Here is a 20,710-nt window from a genome sequence, read left to right as displayed (position 1 = left end):
ATCAAATTATTTTAGTATTGCATTGAAGACTGACACTGATCTGTATCCGGGATCATCTTATTACTACGTCTCAGTTACTCCATAATGCGTTGTTTGTGTGATCGTTAAGACCATTTTTAATACAAATAGTTTAGACAAACTTCCTTGACATCCTATTATGGTCAGATGTAGTACTTATCTAACGATATTTTTCGATAAGGGGCGCTTTATTACTCAAAAAAGTTTTAAGCATTACACCCAGCCTCTGCATAACCAGGATGCACACAGCCGTTCAGAAGTCTAGGATCCATCGATATGCAATAAAAAAGGATAAAAGCCAACTACTATGACGCTCCATTGGCTTCAATCCTCCGACTATGCAGCCACCCATGTTGGGAAATAAACTCCGTGGCCGTGTTCTCCAATCGTGTAGACACCTCCATAAAGAGGTCGCGATCCTCCAAACGCTGAAGTGGCGACCATGAACGGAGCAAAGCCGTACACCGGTAGATGACCTGCATAAGAGAAGAATTTTTGTCATTAAAAACCTTGTCGTTCCTACATAGCCACAGCGACCATGCAACCGCAATCGCTCCCACTCTGATAATCGTTTTGTACCTAGAATCCACCCCATTGAGCCAATTGCCAAAAATATTAGCAATGCTACGGGGAGGGTATAAGGTAGAACCTATCTGAATGATTGACCATATAGATCTAGCAACTCGACAGTTGAAGAAAAGGTGTTTTATTGTCTCTTCCTCGTGACAGAACACACATTTCGTACATCCTTGCCAGTTGCGCTTTACAAGGTTATCTTTAGTAAGAATCACACCTCGACGAAGATACCATGCAAAGACCTTTGTTTTGAGAGGTATCTTCATCTTCCAGATGGATTTATTATTTAAAACCGGTTTGAACTTGGATGGCTTAATCGGGATGGCTTTTCGGATATGGTTAAATTTATTTGGGACAAACCCGTCGCTGGGAACACCCCCATCCAAAGGTGGAATAATAAATTACGCTCCATGCGTAGATACCTTGGAGGTTGGGCTAGGCAAATGTCGGGGCAGCTCAAAAAAGAGAAACTCACTCTATCATCACATATTGATGCATTAGAGGCTCTTGCTGAGGTACGTCCATTGACAACGCATGAGATTGAACTGAAAAGTCAATACAATGCTAAGTTGGTTGGCTTACTTCGCGAGGAGGAACTCAAATGGTACCAGAGATCTAAATCCCAGTTCTTGTTAGAAGGAGATTCGAATACGAGATACTTTCATAGTGTTGCCAATGGCCGACACAGAAAGAAACTCATTCACTCTCTCGTTCAAGATGAGGGACTGATCGAAGGTCAGGAGCAATTAAAATCCTATATTACTTCTTACTATAAAGGCCTTTTTGGTGCCCTGGAGGAATCAGATGTATCCATGGACGAATCCAGGATTGATGATATCCCCCAAGTGTCTCCTGAGGAAAACGCCATTCTTACATCCCCTTACTCTGAGGTGGAGATAAGAAAAGCGGTCTTTCAAATGGAACACAACAAGGCGCCAGGGCCGGATGGTTTCCCGGCTGAGTTCTACCAGTCTTTTTGGGACATTATCAAGCTTGATCTATTGGATCTGTTTGCCGAATTACACACGGGCCAACTGGATCTGTTCCGTATCAATTTTGGTGAAATTATTCTTTTACCAAAGGTTACTGACGCGGAACGGATCCAGCAATACAGACCAATATGCCTTCTAAATGTTTGCTTCAAAATTTTCACAAAAGTTGCTACCATTCGACTTAATTCAGTGGCAGATAAAGTGGTGCGTCCTTCTCAGACTGCTTTTATGCAAGGTAGAAATATCCTAGATGGGGTGGTCACCTTACATGAGACAATTCATGAGATGCATCGTAAAAAGTTGAATGGGGGTAATACTCAAGATTGACTTTGAAAAAGCCTATGATAAAGTCAAGTGGTCCTTTCTTCAACAAACCCTTAGGATGAAAGGTTTTTCCGAGGAATGGCGTGCTCTTATTAATAACTTTGTTTTTGGTGGTAGTGTTGCCATTAAGGTCAATGATGACATTGGTAAATACTTCCAGACCAGAAAAGGGTTGAGGCAAGGTGATCCCCTATCTCCAATGTTATTTAACATTGTGGCGGATATGCTTGCAATTATAATAGAGCGCGCTAAGGTCGATGGTCAAATTGAAGGTGTAGTCCCTCACTTAGTTGATGGCGGCTTATCCATTCTTCAGTACGCTGATGACACAATTCTATTCATGGATCATGACTTGGAAAAGGCACGAAACCTGAAATTAATTCTTTCAGCATTCGAGCTGTTGTCCGGTCTTAATATTAATTTCCATAAGAGCGAATTGTTTTGTTTCGGTGAAGCCATCGATGAAGCCAACTCATATGCTGAATTATTTGGCTGTGGGATTGGTTGTTTTCCAATTAGCTATTTGGGTATTCCGATACACTATCGGAGACTCACTTTGGCTGAATGGAAAATTGTTGAAGAAAGACTTCAAAAACGTCTTACTAGTTGGAAAGGAAAATTATTATCCCTTGGTGGAAGATTAGTTCTCATAAATTCGGTACTCACAAATATGGTACTGTATATGGTTTCTTTCTTCCAGTTACCGAAAGGAGTCTTGCATAGATTGGATTATTTCCGATCAAGATTCTTTTGGCAAGGGGATAGTGAGAAGAAAAAATACCGGTTAACTAAATGGAGTGTTGTATGCCGTCCGAAAGATCAAGGTGGACTTGGCGTTCATGATCTTGAAGTTAAGAACAGGGCTTTGCTTGGTAAATGGCTAGCCAGATTGTTAACGGAGGATGGGGTATGGCAACAACTTTTGCGGAAAAAGTATGTTGGCTCAAAGGCGATCTCTCAGGTTATTTGGAAACCAGGAGATTCACATTTTTGGGCTGGCATTATGGCAACTAAGAAGCACTTCTTCCCATTTGGTTCTTTCTCCATTAAGAATGGGGCGGAGATACGGTTCTGGGAGGATCGCTGGTTGGGAACAACCACTCTTCGTGAACGATGATCCGGCCTTGTACGGTATTGTTCGTCATAAAGGGGATACTTTGCAGAAGGTGATGGAATCTTCTCCCCCCTCTATGACGTTCAGGCGTGATCTTGTCGGTCCTCGGCTAGCTTCTTGGAATGAACTGCTTCAGCGGCTAGGTTCAATCCAGCTGGTTCAGGGGACGGATGAATTCCGTTGGAGCCTTACCAAAAATGGCAAATTTTCGGTTAGCTCTATGTACAAAGCATTATGCCTATCTGCACTTATCTAACGATATGGATTTGTCACTTAATGAAACAAAAGCATTATGCCTATCTGCACTTATCTAACGATATGGATTTGTCACTTAATGAAACAAAATAAGCCTCAGGCCGAGCAATCTGGGAGATAACTGCTAAGTTTAGGTAGCTTCAGCACAACAGCACATCAAGCTGTTTCGTCTCCTTTTTGACTTGCTAAAACATGCCAACTTAACTGAATTTGACATCCAAGAATTTCCTGACGTTGAAACTGAGAATGCAAAGAAAAAACCAATCCCAAAACTTAACTATTTATTGTATGCATTCTAATGAAAACAAATGTATTGCAAGACAACTAAAAAGACATAAATTTGGCACGGTAGATAGCTCAAACAATACACCATCACACTGAAAAAAGATGAAATAACAAAGAACAGCACGACAAATAGGGAAAAAAACATTGCTACACTTGGAGCTGCATGCAGGCACTTGATACAGACTATGCATTTGATTTCTGCAGAAACGTCAGTAAACCTTTACAGAGATTGAAACCTTATACAGTGATGAAACCCAAGGCAAAAGGATCTACAGGTGTCCTTGCTCCCCATCATCTACTATCCCCCTAAACATTACAGCTAATTGCTTCGCCTTTCTTCTTTTATATATATCTTACCTGAAGAGGGAAAAAACGGTTTACAAATATACAATTTCTCTCCTTTAGGACAAGCAAAATCTCTTCTTTTATTCCCAGAGGCCCCCTCCTTTATTTACATCAAAGGCTTCCCGAGCTTTAGCTTTCTCCGACGGCACTGGACAAGACTACTGGTAAGGCTAGCCTCGCTATCTGTCTGTACAGTGTTATTCTGTCAAACTAACCGTTCATCAATCTCTGCTAGACTGCTGCGATGAGACACCACCACGCCTTTCTGAAATGCGAAATAATATATTAAAGCCATAAGCAATCTGTAGGCAGTTAACATATTAAAGGAAGAAAGATGAAATGCGATAAGGATGCCTAGGGGCTTAGAATCCGGTACCTCCTGCCTGAATAAGCTTCTCAACCCGGGCAACAATATGTTTCCCGTAGGTGTATCTCTTCAGCGCATTCAGGTGGACCTTGATACGTGAAAGAATTAGCTCACGGTTATGGTCGTCGCAGGTCTCCAGAACCTTTTGCACTACATAGTTAGCAAACTGGTCTTTCATCATTGCCTAGAAAACAAAAGATACACGTCAGAATACTTCGAGAATCCCCAAAATTCAAAGCTTAAAGTAACAGCTATATAGTGTTATTAGCATGCTAAATGATGAGAACATCTTGAAAAATAGATGAGAACATCTTCATGTGTTATTAAGTAGCCATAATATATCAAAGCCAAAAGCATAATTCATGTACTTCAGTAGATATCGAATTTCTTTCCTATATACATAACATGTTCTGCAACAAACAATCAGTACAGTTGGACAGTTGGTTGAAAACACACCTGTAATGGTTCATTCTCATCGGTAGTGCCAAGCATCTCATCAATTAGAATCTGGCGCTCCTCACGAGAACCAAAAGAAAGACACTTCTCAACAACGTTCGAAGCAAATTTCTGTTGGCTCATCTTCACGATCTGTCCAGCAAGTTGCCTAATTATAGAAGTGCGTTCTTCTGGTTTTCCGTGTTGCAAGACATGCTATAGAAACGAAACATAAAACACTCTGTGTAAGTGGGATTACAGAACATCTCAAGCATAAGATAATGGCTAGCTTGCAGCAATATGAAGAAATGATAAACAGAAAATTGTCCATATCTAGTATCATAGATGAGGATGAGAAACAAAGACACGAAGACTACAGCAAACAACCTAGAAAATCTAGTAGTAGTTGGACGGGAAGTATGAATAAAACAGTAACATCATATAAGATACTCCCTCCGATTCAAATTATTTGACTCAACTTTGTCTAGATACAGACGTGTTTGTTGACTAGATATATCTATGTCTAGACAAAGTTGAGTCAATTAATATGAACAGGAGGGAATAATAAATATTTGCTTCCAAGGATATATAAAAAAGAGAAGGCGCATAACATGATGAGTAACTGCCAAATTGGTAAAAAGATAAATAGAACAACATAACCCATGCCTCCCATTAATCTAATAGACGTTAGAGAAATTAATGTTACAGCAACACATATTTAACAAGAAAATGAATAAGCATCCACCTGGATAACATAGTTGCCATACTGGTCTTGTGTCAAAGGAACCACGGATTGCATGATCTCTTCCATCATGGCACTTTGTGTGCTTTCATCATCACAGTGCTCCAAGACTCGCTGCAATTACAGGTATAAATTTAGTAAATTGCAAATGAAATACACACATTAAAACCAGATATAGGTTCGTATAGCACCTGAATAACACGGCAGCCATATGGATGGGTGGAAAGGTCAACCACATGCCCATAAAAAGCAGAAATAATGAACTGTATCCTTTCTTGAGGGATGCATTCTATGCACTTCTGGATTACATGGTTGCCATTTTGATCACGAACACATTTCATGATAGTTCCGTCAAGCTCCAAAGCCATTTGTGTTTGTTGTTCCACTTCAACCACTTCTAAAGCCTACAGCAGAATAGAAAGCTCCTAAGACTCCAGAGAGATAAGTGGTTGATAAATGGACAACTAGTCTGTAAACTGATTATGATAAGGAGGCGACATATTTAGTCCGCAACAATACGTACCTTCTGAATCACTCGGCAGCCATACATTTGAAGACTCAGCGTCAATACATAACCCTTGAGTAGGCTTGCCAATTGCTTTTGTTGTGCTTCAGTCCCATATTCAAAGAACTGCCAAGATCAAGTACTCAAGTTGAGAAGTCTTAAATAATAAGATAGATACCGAAGATGTTACTAACAAATAATCAAATATAATTTGCTATACAATGATGCATAAGATGGTTGCCCACCTTCTGTATAACATAATTTCCAAAAACATCAGTCATCAAAGTTCGTGCTTGGGGAAGGATTTCTGGAAAAATCATGTTCTTCTCTTCTGTAGAAGCTGTTTCAAGTTTCTGCTGTATAAAGCGACTTCCATACTGGTCCGAGCTGCAGCCAAAGAAAAACATTAGCATCATGTAAACAGTAAACACAACAACTATACTCTACTGAAATGCAGCAAGTAATACCTGAACTCCACCACATGACCCACAATATCTAGCAGCTCAAAAGATCGGGTCTTATTGGTCTTGAATTCCTCCAGCAGAGAAGACCCATAACCATTATCTATCAGACCATTCTCTGAACTCCATGATCCCATAGTTCCTCCAGTGGTGCTCCTCGCCACGGATGGAATACGTGTTAGCCTATCTCCTTGCCTGACATGGCCCTGGGGAGATGACATATAATGGCTAGATGTTGGACTTGCTAAATATGGCATTTCCATGCCATAAGCTGGTTCACTGCCATAAAGTGTCGGGCTAAGACCACCAGACTTCCCCAAGTATGGCATCCCATACTGTAGCTTCTGCTGCGCAAGTAATGATGCAAGATATGCCTTCTGATATCCAGCAGTATCCAGATGGCCTGAACCAGAAAAGTTACTTCCTCGGAAAGGGCTCATGCTTGCAGCTGCACCAAGGGGGGAGTTGGGATTTGCCTGCAAGTAAGACGCATACATAGGGTCCATTTGTTGGCCCTGAAAACCAGCCCCAAGTTGATTTGAAAAATGGTTGCCATATTCACCATCTGGACAGGGAAACAAAAGTCAGGAAACAATGGAAACCAAGACAGACGGGAATCAGGGGCGGAAGGGAGAGAGAGTACCAGTATTCATGTGGTTGTTCAGCATGGATGAACCAGAATTTCGTGAATTAGCCTTTGTATGTCGTCCAGAAACATCAATGTTTGGGCTATCACCATTCAGGTTCTTGTAGTGATACACAGATCCAGTCGGGCTTAGTAAAGACTCCTTTTTATTAGAATTACCATGTGGTGATTGTGTAGGAAAATTGCTCTTTGAATTACTGCTACCATTTGGAAAGACTGAATACTCCAGCGCATTTATTGGCTCTTCATCAGCACTGTGAACTAACTTCTGCTGTGAGAACTGTCTATGCTCCTTTGGATCATTAAAGATCACGTCTCTCTGATCACCAAAGTTCTGATAAATATGATTTTGCACATCAGTTTCTAAGTTGGTCATCCTGTTCCCAGAGAGATTTAAATTGGACATAGCAGATAGAGCTGCTGCAGTGTCAGAACCATCATAATTATGAGAAGAGACACCCACGCCTTCAACCTTTCTATCAGCTTTCCCCATCCTAACTCCAACAGGAGGAAGGCAAGGACTTGGAATCCTCTGAATCAACTGAGGATCAGGAGTGGTACTTCTTGAGATTGAAGAGCCTACTGCAGAAGCAAATGTATTGGACATTGAAGAACCCAAACTCTGGACCCTGGCAAGACTGGGTGAAGCTGCTCCAGATCGAAAGTCATTCATGGAATCCGGCCTACTCGGCAGCTGTGCTCTTGATGAATCAGAGGATCTAACTGCATTTGGGCTCTCGAAAGCATTCCGGCTATTAGAGCGTGAAAGATTCACTGGATTTGGGCTCTCGAAAGCATTCCGGCTATTAGAGCGTGAAAGATTCATTGGATTTGGGCTCTCAAAAGCATTCCGGCTATTAGAGCGTGAAAGATTCATTGGATTTGGGCTCTCGAAAGCATTCCGGCTATTAGAGCGGGAAAGATGACCAACTTTAGAACCAGGGCGGCTAATATTTTCCTGCAATGGAAACAATTCTAAGTTAGAAAAAATAACCAACAAACATGAACCTAGATGCAACAATAGGCATGTGTGAACATAACAATATGTGGTAAGTTTCAGATTGTAACAATATGAAGCTGCTCCAGAGATGCACTAGAAGTGGCATATATCAATATGTGGCAAGTTTCAGATTGTAAGAATATGAAGCTGCTCCAGAGATGCACTTGAAGTGGCATGTATCAATATGTGGCAAGTTTCAGATTGCATCATTAAGTACAAAACTGCAATCGCACTTCCATGCTTTAAATAAATTAAGGTATGAACATAATAAGTGCTGACTTGTGAGTAATCCAAAAAAACACAACAATCTACTACCAATAGCTAAAACTACAGAAGAGGCAATTCAGTTCCTTTCATAAATAAAAAGCATTTATTTCTATTGATTCAAGGTCAGTATAGATAAAGGAGAACAAAAGCAAAAGCAGCGAGGAGACATTTTCAACCTGCAGTGCATCCGCAAAGCTCTTGCGACGAGAGCTGAGGCCATTGACATCGGACAACCCCATAAGCCCATCAGCGCCCTGCGCAAGCCAGTCCGACGACTGCTGCCGCGCAAACCCATTCCCTTGTCTCCTATCGTTCATCAGAAACTCCGTCCCATTGCCCTCGCGCGCTCCGGGCTGCATCGAGAAGAGCGAGCTCCCGCCAGGGGCCTCGGAGGGCCTCCTCCTCCTGTCCCCGATCCCCCCGGAGACGGACTGGAACCGCTGCGCCGTGCGCCAGTCCTCCTTGGACACCATGGGCGCGGGCAGCCTCGGGTTGAGGTGCTCGTTGTTGTAGTAGTACTGCAGGTAGGCCGGGTGGGACAGTATCTCCTCCTCAGAGAGCATGTCGCCCGCAGCGAGGGCGTCGAGGTGCGGCTGCGGCGCGGCGGCGGAGGTGGAGAAGAGCGCGGCCCGGGCGCCCTGCACGGTGGGCGGCGCGCTGCCGCTGCGGTACATGCTGAGCTCCTCGGCGGAGGGGCCGCCGCCCCCGCCGTGGTGGTTCTGGTCCATGAGCACCGCCTGTAGGTCGCGCTCGAGGTCCTCGAAGGTGGGGCCGGCCGCCCCCGCCGGAGGCGGAGCCATCGCCTTGGTCGCAGCTCCCTTCTTGCGGCGAGCAAAATCCACGCAGAGTCTGAAAACCAACGCCATCAGGACAGTGATGAGAACTGGAATTCCGCACACGGATTAGTAAGGAAAAAACACGAAGAAGATTTTAGAATAGAACTGGACGAACAGAAGGATCAGAATCAGAAGCACGGCCTAATTAGGAAACATATCAAATCCAAGCAAGAAAATTCCGTCGATTCCTCTCTGGTGACAGAGAAAGAAACCCAAGAAAATCCGTCGCACCTCTAGGGGGCGGCGGACCAGCCGAGGGTTCAAGCAACTGAGCCGCCCACAATTTCTTGGGGAAAAGAATAAAGAAACCCACCCCACTGATGGCTACTCCACCGCGAAGCGAACAAATCGGCAACAAAACCCTCCGGAATTTATGCACTGGTGATTGGGCAGAGAGAAAGAACGCATCTTCGGATTGGATTGCGCGCGGCGAAGGGAAAGGCCCGATCAGAACTAAACCCTCGGGGCAATCCAAGCAGGTTGAGTTAGGGTTCCTCACCTCCGACGGAAGGAAAGGAAAAGAATCAATCGGAGCCGGCTACCGACGGGTGGACGGATCTCCGCTCCACGCCGGCACGGCAGAGCGGCGCGGAGGAGGAAGGCGGCTGGCTGCCGGAGGGGGGAGGAGAATTCCTGGAGGGTTCGGCCGGGCGGGCGGAGGGGGAAAGGGAGGGGGGAAAGCTTGTAGTTTTGTTGGTCGATCTCCGAGGGAGGCGAGGCCCTAGGAGGCTTGGTAGCTACTAGTGGACCGAACCATCCTTGGCGGATTTGGTGCAGCTTACTTAATCCTATGCTATACTATGCAACTTTTTCTGTTAGTAATATTGTTTCAGATAATTCTAAATTTTGTTTGCTTTTTTTTTTGTAGTGTGCTATAAGTGTTTCTTTTCTATGGGAAGTGTTGGTATTGTTTTGGGTAAGGAATAACGTGATAGGTAAGAAATAGAGTCTTGGCTGAAAAGTTGAAAACTTTTTAGAGTAGTGTCCATGTTAGTATGTTACAAAACTTTATGGTGATAATTTAAGCACCATATCATTGTGAAAATAACAAATTTAATCATTCAAAAAAATGCGCAAAAAAAAGCGTGCATTGTCCTGCGGTCAAGGGTATCCATGAAACTCGACTCCATGGCCGTAAGTAAGGCCATCGTATTGTCCGTGGGACTAATTGGATTCCCGGTCTTTTCTTCTTCCAAGTGATTGAGTTGATATACGTTTACAAATTTTTAGGACCTTTTCGGATCGTGGGATTGAGAAGCATGTGAACATGTAAAACAGAGAATTTTGATAGGAATAAGATTGCCTGACACATAAAAACTTGAAGGAATTATCATTTCGACGGAACACGTGAAAAAAGAACAAGAAAAATTGTCTCAAAATTAAGCTAATAAGTGCATACAAAAGGTTGGTGTGGATATTGGAAGTCATATGGAGTTAAGGTGTCAAATATGTAGGAAAACTCCACGACACCAGAGTTCAAACCAGGATTTGACCCTGGTGTCTCATTAAAAACGGAATATTCTTTCAGTGGGAGGCGTCATTTCCACCGACAGCGAGGTGTTTGTGATAACTTCGTCAATCTAAAGACCTGTTTGATCAGTTTCTTCGATCTAGTATCGCGGAGGTGCTCATAAGGGTAGGGTGTGTGGCGGGTGAGTGTATATACGTACACGTGAGCATATGCGTCTGTGTTTCGCAAAAAACAAAATGAAGGAAACTAGGTGATGCCATTGTTTTGATCTAAATGGCTTCATAGGAAGAATTCATACGGATTAAAACCCTGCAGAATTCCTATAGAATCATTTGATCCAACGGAGCCCCTTAGATCTTCGGCCTGGACTTCTTTTTTCCTTTTAGTCTTTAGCCTCTAGTATCATTTTTCATGGCTAGATGTAAATAAAAGTGAAAGTAACAACTTTTCCCCCAAGTGATTCACTTTAACATGTCAAAAGCAAATATCTCTGTCAATGCCTTCTTTATGAAATGCAAAAAAACATGATGGTGAGTATTTTATATATCTCCAATAAAAGGCGAACAAGCCAGGCAAAAAATAGTCGCGCGCTCAGAGTTTTTCTCTTTTAAAGATGACAATTTGTTTATTAAATCTATTTACATATAGTTATTTTTCTTTCAAAAAACATATCAGAGTAGCTAGTTTCAATAGTTACAACGACTTAATTAGAGCCTCACTCGAATTCAGAAATCCAAAAATACAGATTCAAAGTTTCTTACATGATGAATATCACACAAATCAAAATTGCAGAGTCTTTAGAAAAATATATACTTTTTTTTTCGAATCAGAAAGATATATACTTGGATGCTGCATATAAAAAGGATAAAAACATGAATTTTGAGATTAAATGTTACTCCCTCCTTCTATAATTTTCATCGTGGTTTTGACAAAAACGGAGGGGTACTACTTGTTTGGAGAAAAAGCGAGAGTGAGGGGAGAAAATGCAGCTCAAACTGGAAGGAAATTCTTATGGAAATAGAAGACATAAATTAAGTTTCCTTTGTCAATAATTCTTTGGATGGTTGTTTGGGGAAGAGAGACCAATGCAACGAGCCATCAGGAAAGGAGCGCACAAGAGACGGATACCGAAAGCAACGTCTGGTTTTTTTTGTTCCCCACCAGGGACCCACCTCTGGCAGCCTCCGAGGACCACGTCCACCACCGGATATGAAGCCGCACGAATCTCACAGCATCCCCACTAACAAACTTTCCCGATGATATCTCATGCTCTGAAACAGAAGTCTCGTGTGCCTACGTGTGTTGCCTGCTAAAATCCTGGTTTCTGTTAAGCTGCAGTATGACAGGTGGGCTCCACCACCCATCTCTATCTCTGCACGGTGGGCCCAACAGGGAGAAAGAAACACACGAAGTTGTTGACTGCATGACCAGTTGTCGAGTCAAACCAGCAGACAACTCTGATTTTTGTTTTCGATAAAAAAATGCAGGTGTAAAGTTAAGATAGTGCGGTTATGCTGAAATTTCAAGACACAAGAAAGTGCTGAAGCCGCAATCATACTTAAAAAACATCGGCCAGAGAAATATGAAGTACAGTATTTTATATTGTTTCATGTTGGAAAAATTTATCAAATCATGCTTGGAAAGCAAGGACCAATTAAGCTTAGCAATGGGAGCCTGCTGACACAACTTGCAAATTAAATACTCCTACTCCATGATGAGCACTAGCTAGTGTTTTGATCTAAGTCAATAGAGGAGCGTACTTTTCTATGCTAATCTTGAACAAACCAGGAACTAAATTTTTGAACAAAAAAAGGCTCACATCTCATGTGCTCTTATAATTATATATCTGTACTCAAGTAAATCAATAACTGAGCACAGCAGTGAATTAATTGGAACCGAAACACTCAACACTCAATATTTTATTATCTAACGACTAATGTAAACATCCATTAATCTCAGAAACTAAAATAATAGATACAAGAAGGGCATCATTTCCCTGCGGCTACCGGTACCTCAATTTCTCTAGATTCTAAAAAGAACTCCAAGAACTGAAGCCCTCTTAACCCTTGGTGTTCATGCATGAGGATTATACAAGACTAGACATATAGCTTAATCTCTGAGTAGCAGTAGATAACTTGATACCGCCTTTATCTTATGTTTTCCATTTTACCGCACTGAAAGGCATATCTTGTCGAGAAAACCATAAGCACGCCAAAAACACATGTTGGATCATTCCTCCTGTTCGATCATCTTCCGGACATCGTCAATTACGAGCCAGGATTTGTGCCCGCCAATCACCTCACCCTGCTTCTGGGAGTCGCTCCATGTCTTTACAGAACAAGAAACAACAACCTCAGGATATATACAATGGCAAGATGGAGACTATAAAGAAAGAAACAAGCTCGACTTGTACCTGTATAGAAGGCATCTTCTGCTCGAGACGCGCATAACACATCACGTACATTGGACAAAAGAAGGGCATTAGTGGTTGTATTAAAATATATACATGCTTGGGATCCCGATATATATATTTAATTGCTGCGGGACAAGATAACAATGGAGCCAAATACATGGTGGGGGGATAATCGATACTATGGTTCTCCGTTACCAAAGCAAGAGGATAAGGGCATAGGGCTAAGAAACATTTTCGTATGAGTTGCAGGAAGCCGGCAACTGCTTCCAGGGGCTGTAGAGGAAACCACTTCCTCCAAAATAGGGAAAGGAAAACAAGAAATGAGCTCAACAAGTTCTAAAAATAGGATTAGAATACTAAATGTCTTTGGATTATCTTCTAACAAGAAAGCACACCTAGGCATCAATAAAAGGTTATCATATCCATCACTGTCCATGAACGAGAGATAAGAGCTGAAGAACCAATTTAATGCACAGCAAGGCTTACTGAAGAACAACTCGATAAAGTGCATGTCAAGAACTTACTGTTACTCCTGCACGATTCACAAGCTTCTGAGGAACAGCATTGACATCGACACAGTAAAACAGAATCCTGCATGGGAAGTTCCGACAGAGATCATCAGTTTGTCAGCAACAGTTCCAGCAGTGGGGCACTTGTCAACGTGGGAAACAGGCAAAAACCTCGGATAGTACTCTGCTGCCAATTTTTCCAGCTTAGGCTTCAGATATATGCATTTCCTGCACCAGCTCGCTGTCCTACATGTTGCAAACGCTGGGTTAAATACAAAACTCAATGACTGGAAGACACTTAGACAGCTACTACTATGGCAGTGGCAGACGGCTACTCCAAACACAACTGGCAATCCTTTTAGGCATTATTATGAAATGGGTTCGTAAAAGAGTGTATGAGAGGTAAACAGCTACACCTTGTGCAACGAAACTATTTCTTAAACGGTAAAGACAATACAGGTAAGCAGGCTATTGATCAGCCAGGACTAGAAGGACAGAGTCCAACAACTTGCTACCACATCTGAAAAAATGGAATGCGCAGGGGGACTGCATATCTGCGTTTTTAAGGAGAATGGGAATTCATGTCTACATCCAGAACCACTAATATTTATTGTGCTCTACCACCGCTACAACCAAAATCTGAGTTCTCAGGCAGTAGGCATATGGTTGAAATGCCAAATACATAAACATGGTACTAAGAAAAACACCAAAAGGATAACAACCTAACACCTAAGAAAGATAATACAGGCAATTCAAAGCAAATCGCCAAAGGCTCACAATTTGACAATTACATGTCTTGTAGGTAACTGGAGGTGAGTTGTCCAATCACTGCTAGAAGAACGTTTGGTCTGAAGTCAAACAAACAAAGGACATACTGAGGTACCAAGAGCCCTAAATATGATGAACAGATGAGCCTTTTGTCATCCAGGATACAAGATCTCTATTTTCCAATCCTAATCGGAGATGCTGAAGCTGCATCGTCCATGACAATCACTTTTTCCTACAGTACACTAAGCCCATGCCGCCATGGTTACGAATCCTAAAATTTGAAGATTCAGTCACGGGAAACTGTAAGTATAGTTACCAGAGCAGGACGATGGGGGCGCGGCGCTGCTGGGCCGCGGCAAGGGCCCGGTCCAGTTGCTCGTCGCTGCCGATCGGCTCCAGCTCCACCCACGCCGGCCCCTCCTCCTCGCTCCCGACCCCCATCCCCGTCCTCCCCTCGGCGGCCGCCGCCGCCCGGTGAAGCCCCGTCGGCAGCGAGATCGAGGCTCCCCGAGCGGGCGTTCTGGAGAGGAAGGCGAGGCGAGGCGGCGGAGGCCGTGGCCTGAGAAGGGTACGCCGCGCCGCCGCTTCCCCGCCGGCCGCCACTGCGTAGGCGGAGGTGGTGGCCATCGAGACACGTCGGGTCCGGGTCCGGTCGCACCCAACGCCTATTGTCTCAAGCACAAAGTCAAACCGGTAGTCCGACTCCTCAGTCTTCACTGCTACTTCCCACCGCCACGCGCCGCGCCACCATGGCCTCCAGGGAGGAAGCGAGGTAGCATGGCGGCGGCGCTTCCAGCTCTCGTCCGGGGCAGGAAAGCGGCAGCGGTCGCGTCCCGGGAGCTGCTCGCCTCATCGGTTCGTTTGGAGGAGGATGGCGCCGTCCGCGACGCTCCGGGCGCCCGGCAGGCGTTCGACGGAATCACCGACCGGGACGGCGAGCCGAGCAGCAGCTCCGGCCGCGTCGTCGTCTTCGACCACGCGCGGCGTGGGATGGGGCGGGAGGCGCTGGACCATTTCCTCGCCGCACGCCGCCGCGGCGGAGCTGACGGCGCCATGCTGTCCCGCGCTCTCAAGGCGTGCGGGTCGACGATGCCGGTCGGAGAGCAGCTGCATTGCCTGTGCGTCAAGTGCGGGCTCGACCGGGGCGACGTCGGTGTTGGCACGGTGCTCGTCGACATGAACACGAAGCGCGGCGGCGAGGACGGCAGGCGGGTGTTCGAGGGGACGCCCCCCGAGAGGAACGTCGTGACGTGGACGGCGCTGCTCGCTGGCTGTGCACACTCGGACGTCGTGGCGCTGTTCTTCTGGATGCGCGCCGACGGGGTGCGGCCCAGCCCGTTGGCGTTCGCGACCGTCCTCTCCGCGGTGGCCAGCCAGGGCGCGCTCGATGTCGGGCGGCGCGTGCACACTCAGTCGGTGAAGTTCGGATGCGGCTCGACCGTCGTGTGCAACTCTCTGATGAACATGTACTTGAAGTGTGGACTGGTTGAAGAAGCCAAGGCCGTGTTCTGCAGGATGGAGGCCAGGGACGTGGTGTCGTGGAACACGTTGATGGCGGGCCTTCTGTTGAATGGGAGGGAACTGGAGGCCCTGCAGCTGCTCCATGACTCGCGAGCGAGTACGGCGAAGATGTCGCGGTCGACCTACTCTACGGCGATCAAGCTTTGTGCGAGCCTCAAGCAGCTGGCCCTGGCACGGCAGCTCCACGGCTGTGTGCTAAAACATGGGTTCACGTCAGATGGCAATGTCATGACTGCCGTTATGGATGCCTACAGCAAATGTGGTGAGCTGGATGATGCTTTCAGCATATTCACGGTTATGCCAGGGTCTCAGAATGTTGTCTCGTGGACTGCTATGATAAGCGGTTGCATTCAGAACGGTAACATTCCCCTTGCAGCCGATCTCTTTAGCAGAATGAGAGAAGGCGGCATCAAGCCAAATGAGTTCACCTACTCGACAATGCTCATGGCATCTCTGTCCATCTTGCCTTCCCAAATTCATGCCCAGATCATCAAAACCAACTACCAGCATGCGCCTTCTGTTGGAACTGCACTTCTTTCTTCATATTCAAAGCTTGGCAGCACTGGAGAAGCCCTCTCTGTGTTTAAAACGATTGACCAGAAGGATGTTGTGGCATGGTCTGCAATGCTGTCTTGCTATTCCCAAGCTGGCGACTGCGATGGTGCCGCAAATGTATTCATCAAGATGTCCATGCAAGGCATGAAGCCAAATGAGTTCACTATATCTAGTGCTATCGATGCCTGCGCTAGCCCAACCGCCGGGGTTGATCAGGGTAGGCAGTTCCATGCTGTTTCGATCAAGTACAGATACCAAGATGCTATCTGCGTGGGCAGCGCACTTGTCAGCATGTATGCAAGAAAAGGGAGCATTGACAGTGCTCGAAGCGTCTTTGAGAGGCAGATAGATAGAGACTTGGTGTCATGGAACTCGATGATATCAGGGTATGCGCAGCACGGTTACAGCAAGGAGGCCCTTGATACATTTCGGCAGATGGAAGCTGCAGGCATCGAGATGGATGGTGTCACATTCCTTGCTGTTATCATAGGATGCACTCATGCTGGCCTCGTGAACGAAGGCCAGCAATACTTTGATTCGATGGTCACAGACCACAAGATCAGTCCCACCATGGAGCATTATGCGTGCATGGTGGACCTCTATAGCCGTGCTGGCAGGCTGGATGAAACAATGACATTTATAGGAGGCATGCCGTTCCCAGCAGGTGCAATGGTGTGGCGTACATTGCTAGGTGCTTGCAGAGTTCACAGGAATGTTGAGCTTGGGAAGCTTGCTGCAGAGAAGCTGCTATTGCTTGAGCCACATGATTCAGCTACATATGTGCTGCTCTCCAACATCTATGCGGCTACAGGGAAGTGGAAAGAGAGGGACGAAGTGAGGAAGCTCATGGATTCAAAAAAGGTGAAGAAAGAAGCTGGATGCAGCTGGATTCAGATCAAGAACAAAGTCCACTCCTTTATAGCCTCTGACAGATCACACCCTCTCACTGACCAGATATATGCAAAGCTCAAGGCAATGACAGCCAGGTTGAAGCAAGTAGGTTATTGTCCTAACACTAGCTTTGTGCTTCACGACATGGCAGAAGAGCAGAAGGAAGCCATGTTGGTTATGCACAGTGAGCGGCTAGCTCTTGCCTTTGGCCTGATAGCTACACCGCCAGGGACACCCCTTCAGATCTTCAAAAACCTACGGGTATGCGGGGACTGCCATACGGTGATGAAGATGCTGTCGGCGGTTGAGGACAGGGAGATCATCATGCGAGACTGCAGCAGGTTCCATCACTTCAAATCTGGGGCTTGCTCTTGTGGTGATTTCTGGTGAATTGAGTACAGAATAAACTGACTGGGCATACAGGGTAGACTAGCATTGCCATCCTCGAACAATATTGGCAAGCCGGCTCTGCAGTTGTCTGAAGATGATGTGCTACAAGCCTACAAGTAGTGTTTCTGTTGCCTGCTTGCAGGCAAGGCATGAGCTAGGTACTGCACTTAATTCCATAGTCCCACAGAAAAGTATTGAAAGAGTGGCAATAATCATATGGAATAGGGGTATCACACTGACAAGAGGTGTCATCTACGTGATCCGTAAGGGTGTGTTTGGTAGACTGGGGGAGCTCAGAAAATCTCATCTCAGCTGAGATAAATAGCCTATCAAGTGATTGGTAGCCCGGCTCGGTCCAGTCTAGCACTGCCCGACTCGCCCAGAAAAGGGCTCTCAGCCAGGCCGAGGTGGGAAGCTCGAATCGAGCTTCGCAACTCGCCCGGGCTGGCCTCATCCCGCAGGATACTGTAGCTGGTGTAGCCCCACCACGCGAGCTACCCCCAGACCCCCACCCCGCTCCTCATTTTCCCCCAAACGGGAGGCCTCCTCAGCTGGAGAGCCACGGGAACCAGGTGGAGACGCCCTGACGCCGCGCCTGCAGCTCCGACGAGCTCCGCCACCCCTGCCTCCTCCTCCTCCACGCGACGCGCCGGCGGCCTCCTCAGCCAGGAGCGCCACGGGGACGAGCCGCCGCGGCTGGAGCTCCATGGGGACGAACTCCTCCACCGAGCCCCTCTACTGAACGCCGGCCGCCGCCTCCTCTTGCTGAATGCCGGCCGCCGCCTCCTCCTGCTGAACGCCGGCCGCCGCGCTCGTCGGCGCGATTCGTCGGCCGCCGACCGCGCCCGGACCCCAACCGTTTCATGGTCGCGCTCGTCGGCGCGATTCGTCGGCCGCCAACGCCGCCCGCCGCCGCTCAGCGCCGCCCGCCGCCTCCCAAGGTCGCCCAGCGCCGCCCGCCTCCTCCCAAGTCCGCCCAGCGCTGCCCAAGGCAGCCCAGCGCCGGCCACCGCGCCGCCCAATGCGTCCATGGTGGGAGATGTGATGTGGAGGGCCCGATTGCTTTTTTCTCTCTTTGTTCCAGGGCTTTTTTGCTAAAAAACTGGACCGTTTTGTAAAACTGCTATGAGACATGCTCACTTCAGCACAAATTGTACCAAACACCATCTCACATGAGCATAGCTCAACACATCCGGCGCTGCCAAACAAGTGATGAATCTGAGCTCAACTTAGCTAGGGTGAGCTTGTATGACAAGAGAGATTTATTCTGAGTTGGACCGGGCTACCAAACACACCCTAAGTAGATACAGCAGACTGCTCAAGTTATTCATGGTGGTTTAGATCATAGATTTTATGAAACATAACCAGGAAGGTGAACAAATACATTTGTTTTTACCAGGTAACTACTGCTGCAATTCACATCTAAGCTAAGTACTTATTTAGTACATTTCATTTATATGGAGCCTACAAGCTGCTGACTATCAGAAGTAGATTGCACACTTTTCATAAATTTCTTTTGTTACGTTTGGAATGGAACCCACTGGTCATCTTTTTCTTTAGGTGAACACAGCAGCTGAGGATATATATAATCTTGCATCCTGGTGCATACCTGATTTTTAGTCCTGTTATGGACTCGTCATAAGCTGTTCAGGTAAGTAAAAGAGATCACATTGTTCGTTTGGACATCAACTTATATATCCAATAGTTTCTTGTGGCAAGCCACAGGAGGTTGTACCAGGTTTTGTAATGCTGGAGCAATTTGGCCATCATTTGCATTGGTGCCGACTGCTATCATTTGTGTGTGGCCATGGATTTGGCATGATTCTCGCCTACTCATTAGCGAAAGCTTGCGGCGGCAAACTGATATTCCCCTCTTCTCTCTATGGCACGTGGAACGGACCACCATTTGAACTCCAATTTTTGTATGGCCCCTTTTGATTACTGTTTACCACGGTCCACATGTAAGCTAACTCCTTATTTATAAGGCATTTGTAGATCAGGTTTCAGACCCCTAATTTGTCGAGCTTACGCTAAGCTACTGACTATCTCAATATTTTGAGTGGCATATGACATGAATCCAAACACTAAAACACACCTTTTTGTTCTCATATCATCCAGATAGATGCAAAAATAAATTTTGACCATGCAAAGTATATTCAAATCTAGTCTGGTACATACAAAGCAAATGCAGTAGCATGATATATCTACATCCAGGTGAGTGTAACCTTGATCGCAGCCGGAAGCCCCGAATCAAAACGCCTGGAGGACGGTGAATGCCAGCCTACCTTTTTTTTTTTGCGGGTAATGCCAGCCTACCTTTTGGAGGTACAATAATCTATTGCATCTTTCCCCTTGTACATGTTGTGCATCCTAATGTAAGTTGATAGGAAACGACTCAGTTCTATCCGTCTTTCCACGTGGAAGTTCCAATGTTAGAGACCCGGAGCTCGCAAAGCGGATATGGTGGCATTCCGAGGCTGAAGATCACAGTAGTTTACCATGCGCCTATTTTTTATTTTGCAGGTGTCTTTTTATTTTTTGTATCCTCTTACGTTTTTCTTCCCTGTTCTCCGTTGCAAAATGTAGGTGAGGTCAGGCAGTCTGAAAGAGCAAGCTCTCCATTATCTGTAACGCATCTTACCATACTACTACATGTAACCATCACTGCTCACTGCTCAGGCAGTCTGAAAGAGCAAGCTCTCCTATTATAAGAACAGTCTTGTTTTCAAGTGGATTATTCGGGTTGAGAAGTTGACTACTAGCGAGATCATCGCGCATGTTGGGACCTGTTCTTGTGGTGCAGATTCGAATGGAGTGCAGCAAAATGCCTCCAACTCCTAATATTGCTTGGTTGCTTGCTCGCAGGGTTTTCTCGTATCTGAGAAATATTGCTATGTTGATGCTGTCCAACACCTAATTTACATTGTGCAATTTGTGTGGTTGTAAACAACTACTCCGTATCAGTTGCAAAGTCTCCGGTGTTTGCTTGCCCACCAATCGCGTTTGAACAATCGTGTTTGAACA

General features: G+C 45.7%; 3 protein-coding genes across 4 annotated transcripts; 1 reads left to right on the top strand and 2 right to left on the bottom strand.

Moving 5' to 3' along the window:
* Positions 1 to 3,737: 3,737 nt before the first annotated feature.
* Positions 3,738 to 9,147, bottom strand: LOC124693576 (pumilio homolog 3-like). 2 transcript variants are annotated; one of them, XM_047227057.1, is made up of 11 exons: positions 8,509 to 9,147; positions 7,846 to 8,023; positions 7,063 to 7,794; positions 6,426 to 6,984; positions 6,204 to 6,345; positions 5,977 to 6,084; positions 5,645 to 5,857; positions 5,457 to 5,567; positions 4,733 to 4,927; positions 4,286 to 4,460; positions 3,738 to 4,174 (listed from the first exon to the last, which is right to left on the bottom strand). In XM_047227057.1, the coding sequence occupies exons 1-11, from the start codon at positions 9,130 to 9,132 to the stop codon at positions 4,131 to 4,133; spliced, it is 3,081 nt and encodes a 1,026-aa protein (XP_047083013.1). In that variant the 5' UTR covers positions 9,133 to 9,147; the 3' UTR covers positions 3,738 to 4,130. The 2 variants fall into 2 exon arrangements, with proteins under 2 accessions (XP_047083013.1, XP_047083012.1); XM_047227056.1 differs by having other exon boundaries at positions 7,063 to 8,023.
* Positions 9,148 to 12,504: 3,357 nt separating this feature from the next.
* On the bottom strand, positions 12,505 to 14,956 carry LOC124688978 (thioredoxin-like 3-2, chloroplastic). Its single transcript, XM_047222590.1, has 5 exons — positions 14,646 to 14,956; positions 13,733 to 13,807; positions 13,577 to 13,643; positions 13,053 to 13,070; positions 12,505 to 12,967 (listed from the first exon to the last, which is right to left on the bottom strand). Exons 1-5 carry the CDS (start codon positions 14,954 to 14,956, stop codon positions 12,869 to 12,871), a joined length of 570 nt encoding a protein of 189 aa, XP_047078546.1. The 3' UTR covers positions 12,505 to 12,868.
* A 150-nt stretch (positions 14,957 to 15,106) lies between these two features.
* LOC124691068 (pentatricopeptide repeat-containing protein At2g27610-like) lies at positions 15,107 to 17,686 on the top strand. The gene has a single exon (XM_047224353.1). The coding sequence runs from the start codon at positions 15,107 to 15,109 to the stop codon at positions 17,684 to 17,686; it is 2,580 nt and encodes an 859-aa protein (XP_047080309.1).
* Positions 17,687 to 20,710: the final 3,024 nt, after the last annotated feature.

This window comes from Lolium rigidum, chromosome 2 (assembly GCF_022539505.1).
Source record: "Lolium rigidum isolate FL_2022 chromosome 2, APGP_CSIRO_Lrig_0.1, whole genome shotgun sequence".
NCBI classification, from domain to species: domain Eukaryota; kingdom Viridiplantae; phylum Streptophyta; class Magnoliopsida; order Poales; family Poaceae; genus Lolium; species Lolium rigidum.
This window is presented reverse-complemented; position numbering and strand designations above follow the sequence as displayed.

Coding starts and splice junctions, on each gene's coding strand:
- LOC124693576 (XM_047227056.1), bottom strand. CDS start 9,132: ATGGCTCCGCCTCCGGCGGGGGCGGCCGGCCCCACCTTCGAGGACCTC. Junction 6,985..7,062: donor GAACAACCACATGAATACTG/GTACTCTCTCTC, acceptor TTCCCTGTCCAG/ATGGTGAATATGGCAACCAT. Junction 4,175..4,285: donor GAAGCTTATTCAGGCAGGAG/GTACCGGATTCT, acceptor TTCGCATTTCAG/AAAGGCGTGGTGGTGTCTCA.
- LOC124688978 (XM_047222590.1), bottom strand. CDS start 14,956: ATGGCCACCACCTCCGCCTACGCAGTGGCGGCCGGCGGGGAAGCGGCG. Junction 13,808..14,645: donor GCCCCCATCGTCCTGCTCTG/GTAACTATACTT, acceptor TGCAACATGTAG/GACAGCGAGCTGGTGCAGGA. Junction 13,644..13,732: donor GCAGCAGAGTACTATCCGAG/GTTTTTGCCTGT, acceptor CTTCCCATGCAG/GATTCTGTTTTACTGTGTCG.
- LOC124691068 (XM_047224353.1), top strand. CDS start 15,107: ATGGCGGCGGCGCTTCCAGCTCTCGTCCGGGGCAGGAAAGCGGCAGCG.